The sequence below is a fragment of the Dipodomys ordii genome, unplaced genomic scaffold (genome assembly GCF_000151885.1).
Source record: "Dipodomys ordii isolate 6190 unplaced genomic scaffold, Dord_2.0 Scaffold31, whole genome shotgun sequence".
Taxonomy (NCBI): Eukaryota; Metazoa; Chordata; class Mammalia; order Rodentia; family Heteromyidae; genus Dipodomys; species Dipodomys ordii.
The window spans coordinates 3453934-3460848 of NW_012267247.1; the positions used below are offsets into that span (position 1 = coordinate 3453934).

Sequence of the window (6915 nt, forward strand, 5' to 3'; positions counted from 1 at the left end):
CCCCCCCCCCGCCAAAAAAAAAAAGTACCATAATGGAGTTTCAAATCTCCTGTCTATGAATTGATCTCTTTCCTTTCTTCTCCCTCTTTTATCTCCCTTTTTCCTTTCTTTGTGTGTGCGTGCATGCATGCGCATTGGAGCTTACACTCAGGATCTAGGCACTGTCCCTTAGCTTTTTGACTCAAGGATGGTGCTCTACCACTTGAGCCATAACTTCACTTTTGGCCTTTTGCTGCTTAATTGGAGGTGAGAATCTCACAGACTGTTCTACTGGGACTGGCTTCAAAGCAGGATCCTCAGATTTCAGCCTCCTAAGTAGCTGGGACTACAGGCATCAGCCACCAGTGCCTGTCTTCTAGGTTTTTCTGAGAAGCAGCTATTGGACTCCTTTGCCATCCACACAGCTCTCCTGAGCTGTATTCTCTTACACACCAAGCAGTGAGTGAGCCCGTTGTCCCAGATCCAAGCTGGCTGGCCCTTGCTTGCAAATGACGAGCTGTGACAATATTGCCCCTGGCTGCCTTGGTGTGGGAAAGGTTTGGAAAGAATTTCCTTTCCCTTTTGTTCCCCTAGGCTGGCTGCTCCTGAAATCCAGTCAAATGACAATTGATCCAGGAACAGCCTGGAGATGAGGAAGATACCTGCTCTTTATCTATTGGGGCATCTTTGAGAAGTGAAGTTTGTACACACAGGACAAAAGTTGCAAAAACCTGGCCTCAGGGCAAGCACCCTCTCCTCTGTGCCTGCAGGACTCTTGTCTTGGTCTGTTTCTGTTGCCTCTTGAACAGAATACAGTTTTGGAGACTCGCAAGTCCCAAGTGCAAGGCGCAGGCATGTCCGAGGGCCTTCAAACTCCATCAAGCCATGGCAGAAGGTAGAAAGGAAGGGAAGAGCAAGAACGAGAGCCTCCAGCCCTTTGCTAATTGGCATCAATCTATGGGACAACACTTCTCAAGTTTAACTCACAGCATTAGGTTGACAACATTGTTTTTGGAGGAATAGTAACACTTAGCTGCCCATCCCCAAGCTTGCTGAGGAGGTCTTCTGGCTAGTGCAGAACAAAGACTGCTGACTCCAGCTCAGTGTATGGTCATGGCTCCCCTTACCCATCAGCCCATCCTGCTATTCTTTGTCTCAGCCAATCGTTTCTTTTAACTAGGTGCCCAAGCCAATTAAAAATCATTTATTTGGGGCTGGGAATGTGGCTTAGTGGTAGAGTACTTGCCTAGCATACATGAAGCCCTGGGTTTGATTCTTCACTACCATATAAATAGAAAAAGTCAGAAGTGGTGCGGTGGCTCAAGTGGTAGAGTGTTAGCCTTGAGCAAAAGAAGCTTGGGACAGTGCCCTGAGTTCAAGCTCCAGGACTGGCAAAAAACACAATCATTTACTTCAGATTTTCCATCTCATGTATTTCCACATTACCTGGAATGTTCTATTTTCTTTTCTCCCCATGTTAAAACCTAGGAAAAGCCAGGACTACAGGCTGATTCCTGTAGTCCTAGCTACTTAGGAGGATGAGATCTGAGGGTCCCACTTTAAAGCCAGTCCCAGTAGAAAAGTCTGTGAGACTCTTATCTCCAATTAACCAGCAAAAAGCCAAAAGTGTAGTTATGACTCAAGTTGTAGAGTGCCATCCTGTAGTCAAAAAGCTAAGAGACAATGCCCAGGCCCTGAGGTTAAACCCCAATACCAGTGCGCATGCGCGCGCGCACACACACACACACACACACACACACACACACACACACACACACACACACACACACTCTCTCTCTCTCTCTCTCTCTCTCTCTCTCTCTTTCTCTCTCTCTCTCACACACACACACACACATGAAGGAAGGAAGGAAAAAGGGATATAAGAGAGGGAAAAAAAGAAATCAATTCATAGACAGAAGATTTTGAATCTCCATTATGGTATTTTATTTGCCAAACAGTTCTTCCTTCATAATTACATTTTTACACAAGGAATAGAAATTTCAAAGGGAGAAATAATTTTTAGACTTTTTAGAGAGCTTACATTTTCTCCAACATTTCAGGGTGCCACTAATGAGCTATGCAGTCTGGGGCATGTCCCTGGGACTCTCTGAGCCTCAGTTTCCCTGCATGTATCAAGGGCCAGATCTGGTCTTGTCCACCACTACCCTTACACAGGCTATATTCCCAGCTCATGTTTTTTCAGGACACTATAAATGAACACACTTAGGAAACAGTCACTTCTGGCCATTGTCATTTTGAATCTTGTGTCTCTGAGTAGAACATGGGAGGAGGGGAAAGGTCATCAGGCTGGGAGCGACCACTCTTCTCCCTCAGTCCAACTTGAGCTTCTCCCTTCAAGCTCCTCTATCTTTTTCTCCTTTTCCAGCCCCACTTCCTGGGGCTCCTGACTCCTCCCCTTTTGAACAGCTGCCCTATTGCTTTAGTTTCTGTTTCCTCGTCCAGTGATTCCCAGTGGAGTGAGGACTGCTTGGAGTGTGAGAGGCAGCAGTGGCCACAAAGGTGGTAGAGCCATGGCTTTCCGCAGCCCCCAGGGTCCCTACCTGAACCCGGTGAGTTCTGGGGTGAGATCATGGGGCTAGCCGGGGGGCTGAGCAGGCTGCCACAGCTGGATGGAAGCAACTCTGGGAAAGAAGCTATGGGTTTCCCAAGAAACAGTGGCTGAGTGGCAAAAGGCAGCAGGGGGCAGAAAGACAGAAGGGAAGAAGTACCATCATCATCCTAACCTGGCACAGAAGTTGTGTCAGGCCTGGGTCTCTGTGCCATTTGGGACAGTAACCCTATGTAGCACCTAGAAGGGTGTAAGGGGATGTGAGCAGGTTTCTAGAAGGCAAACATTGGCTTGCACAGAACTTAAGACTTGCTTGCTTTGGAGATGGCCTCCTGGGGTTAGATCTTCACAAGTTGGGTGATTTCTGTACAAGGTTCTTTTATAGTCCATCTAGGCCTCAGTTTCCACATCTGTAAAATGGGATGAATGTTCAAGCCTATCACCCAAGCCTGGGTAAAGATTACGCCAGGAAGGATGTGAGAGTGGCAAGTACTGTTGGGAGTAAGGGGACAGCATGGATACCTCCAGAGGTGTGTCTTCCCAGAGGCTAAGCAGGTGCTCACAGGACAAGGGTATGGCCTGCCAAGGGGCAATATTGAAAGCGAGAGAGAGAGGGGCACTGTTCCTGCAGTGTGGCGTGCAAAGCCTGCTTTCCCCATCTGTTTTTCTTTTTGTTGGTCATGGGGTTTGAACTCAGGGCCTAGGCTCTGTTCCCAAGCTTCTTCACTCAAAGCCAGTACTCTACAATTTGAGCCACAACCCCACTTCTGGTTTTCTGGTGGTTAATTGGAGATAAGAGTCTCGTGGTGGGGCTGGGAAGGTGGCTTCGTGGTCGAATGCTTGCCTTAAAGCATGAGGCCCTGGGTTCGATTCCTCAGCACCATATAAACAGAAAAGGCCAGAAGTGGTGCTGTGGCTCAAGTGGTAGAGTGCTTGCCTTGAACTGAATTGCTGAGAGACAGCACCCAGGACCAGAGTTCAGGCCCCACGACCGACAAAAAAAAAGAGTCTCATGGACTTTCCTGCCTAGGATGGCTTTGAACTGCAATCCTCAGGATCCTCAGATCCTGAGTAGCTAGGATTACAGGCATGAGGCACGGGTGCTTGGCTTCTCCATCTTTTTGTCCCTCTCTGGGTGGTCTTGCTTCCTGCAGGTGAAGTGGGCTAAGAAGCAGGGTGTTGAGGCCCGCGGCTAAGGAAGGCCTTGCCTTAGAGACCCCCAAACACAGCAGAGGCGCTAGGCTTGGCCAATGTTGCCAGGGTGCCTCTGTCCCTCTGGGAGGGGCTGGGCAGCATTTCTGAGGGGGCTGTGTGGCAGGTTAGCCCCACCAAGCAAGGGAAATCAATTGGGCTCTGCCACTTGCGCTCATTCTGGGGACTGCTTTTTGGGTTGGATATAAAAGCCAAATTATAGCAAGAGGGTTAAAACAGACACTGAGGTACAAATGAGAGAGAGAGAGAGACAGACAGAAAGATAGACAGACAGACATATGGAGGTGGGGGAGGGAGGCCCTGCATGCTTCCACCCCCCCCCAAAGTACTGGGAACTATGGGCCTGAGTCATTTAGTCACCCACAGTTGTCCCGCGGTAAGAGCCACACTTCCTCTAAATGCTCAGTCTGTAAGAACTTCATGTGAACTCTGTTTCATTGAGAAATTGCACCCACTGTCACATGCCACAGGGGGGCGGCTTGGGGGGACCCCCCCCCCGCTCCCATCTTCTAGCCAGCCTCCTCTGAGGGCCAGGAAGGAAGCAGGAGGCAGTCAAGGTGGGCCCCCGCTGTGGGAACAGGGGTACGGCTGTTCTGTGCTCATCAAGATGGACAGCATGGGTGACTTTTGGGGTTCAAATCCACGCTCCATCGGTGACGAATTGTGTGGTTTGGGGGCAAGTTACTGAACGTTTCTAGGCTCCTTTTGTCATCTGTAAAAGTTGCACCGACCATAGCAAGGGTGGTTACGATTATTTAAGGAAATAACTCAGACCCAATGATTGCCTGCCATCAAGGCCTCAGAACTTCCCGGAGTGGGCACCTGAGGCAGGCCGGGTGTCAGGGTTGAGGCCCAGAAGGCCCAACACTGCTTTCTGCATTTCTACAGTAGGACTGGCTGGGAGCAGAGAACTAATTTCAGCTCTGAAAGGGACTGAGTCACCGGATGTGAACAGCTGCCTGATCAGGGTCAAGTTTATTTGGTGCAATAAACAATGCTGTTTCCACCAAAAACAATTACTTTAACTCAGAGTGTGACCTTACACAAGTCATTCCCCTCCCCGCCCCCAAAGAAATTGGGCAAAGCAGTTTACCTCTGCAAAGGGGCACACTACCAGCCAAAAATCTGGCAGAGAAGGCGGTTTACTCCCATTTTTATCCCCAACACAGCTGGCCCTGCACAATCTGCTCACAATTGGCTAGTTTGAGAGGGTGGGAGGTATCCAATACACAGTTTTAAATATTTAGTTATGGGCTGGGAAGGTGACTTAGCGATAGAGTGCTTGCCTAGCATGCATGAAGCCTTGGGTTCAATTCCTCAGTACCACATAAACAGAAAAAGCTGGAAGCGGAACTGTGGCTGAAGTGGTAGAGTGCTAGCCTTGAGCAAAATAAGCCCAGGGACAGTGCCCAGGCCCTGAGTTCAAGGCCCAGGACTGGCCAAAAAAAAGATGTATTAGGTGACCATTAAATGACTTTGAGATAAGATTAAGAGTTTAATAGCAGTCTCAAAACATTCACCCACTACTTTATTGGTGCCTTAATTCTTTTATTTTGGAACAACCACGTAAGACAAAATCTTACATTTCAAAAATCCTTCCTTATCCCAAAGCATTTCCTCTTTCCCTTTCCCTAGATCAAATAAACAAATAGGAACCTTTTTTTTTTTTTTTTTTTGCCAGTCCTGGGCTTGAACTCAGGGCTTAGGCACTGTCCCTGAGCTTCTTTGTGCTCAAGGCTAGTATTCTACCACTGGAGCCACACCACCACTTTCAACTTTTTCTCAGTTTATTGGAAACAAGAGTTTCACAGATTTTTCTGCCCAGACTGGCTTTAAACTGCAAATCAATTTTCAGATCTCAGCTTCCCGAGTAGCTAGGATTACAGGCACAAACCACCTGCACCAGCTCAAATAGGCACTTTTAAACAACCCACTTTGATAGAAAAGATGGCTTTTTTTTCATAATTCCTCCCTCTGTTTTCTATTCTTTTCTTCAAACTTTTTGAATATAGTTGATGGTCCCATCCAGGGATATATTTTTGAGGATGAAGGTACATTCTTCTCCCACAGTCAGGATACATACTCCCGTTTACCAATTAGCTTTTTTTTTTTTTTTTTTCCAATTGGTAGGGCTAGTCAATTAGAACTTTCCCTACAAGGCAAAATAGACTTAGTACCTATTCCTTTTTTTTTTTTCTTTTTTTGTTTTTGGGTCCGGTCATGGGGTCTGAACTCTGGGCCTAGGCCCTGTCCCTCAGCTCTTCAGCTCAAGGCCGGTGCTCTACCACTTGAGCCACAGCTCCACTTCCGGCATTTTTCTTTTTGCTTATGTGGTGCTGAGGAATCGAACCCAGAGCCTCATGCATGCAAGGCAAGCGCTCTACCACTGCGCCACCTTCCCAGCCCCTTAATCTTTTTTTTGGGGGGGAGGGGTCCAATCGTGGGGCCTGAACGCTGGGCCTAGGCGCTGTCCGTCAGCTCTTCAGCTCAAGGCTAGTGCTCTACCGCTTGAGCCACAGCACCACTTCCGGCTTTTTTTCTTTTTTGCTTATGTGGTGCTGAGGAATCGAACCCAGGGCCTCATGCATTCAAGGCAAGCGCTCTACCACTGAGCCACCTTCCCAGCCCACCTTTTCCTTTGTTGTTGTTGTGGGGCTTGAATTTAGGGTCTGGGCACTGTCCCTGAGCTCTCTTTGCTCAAGGCCAGCACTCTACCACTTTTAGCTTTGAGCTATATAGTTTTTGAGTGGTTAATTGGAGATAAGAGTCTCACGAGAACTTTTCTGCCCAGGCTGGCTTCAAACTGAGATCCTCAGATCTCAGCCTCCTGAGTAGCTAGGATTATAGGTATGAGCCACCAGAGCTTGGCTGTACAGTGTACAGTTCTTCTTCTTCTCCTCCTCCTCCTCCTTCTTTTTTGTCAGTAATGGGGCTTGAACTAGGGGCCTGAATGCTGTTCCTCAGCTCTTCAACTCAAGGTTAATGCTCTACCACTTCACTTCCGGTTTTCTGGTAGTTAATTGGAGATAAGAATCTCACAAGCCGGGTGCTGGTGGCTCACACCTGTAATCCTAGCTACTCAGGAGGCTGAGATCTGAGGATCACAGTTCAAAGCCAGCCCCAGGCAGGAAAGTCTTTTTTTTTTTTTTTTTGGG

At 48.1% G+C, this 6915-nt stretch overlaps 1 protein-coding gene across 2 annotated transcripts in view; it reads left to right on the plus strand.

Moving 5' to 3' along the window:
• Window positions 1–2439: 2439 nt before the first annotated feature.
• Lgals9 (lectin, galactoside-binding, soluble, 9) overlaps window positions 2440–6915 on the plus strand; it is a 28916-nt gene continuing 24440 nt past the window's right edge. For both annotated transcript variants that reach the window (XM_013016351.1, XM_013016352.1), the window contains exon 1: window positions 2440–2549. In XM_013016351.1, the coding sequence (XP_012871805.1) occupies window positions 2511–2549 (39 nt within the window). In that variant the 5' untranslated portion in view covers window positions 2440–2510. The remainder of the gene's footprint in view (window positions 2550–6915) is intronic.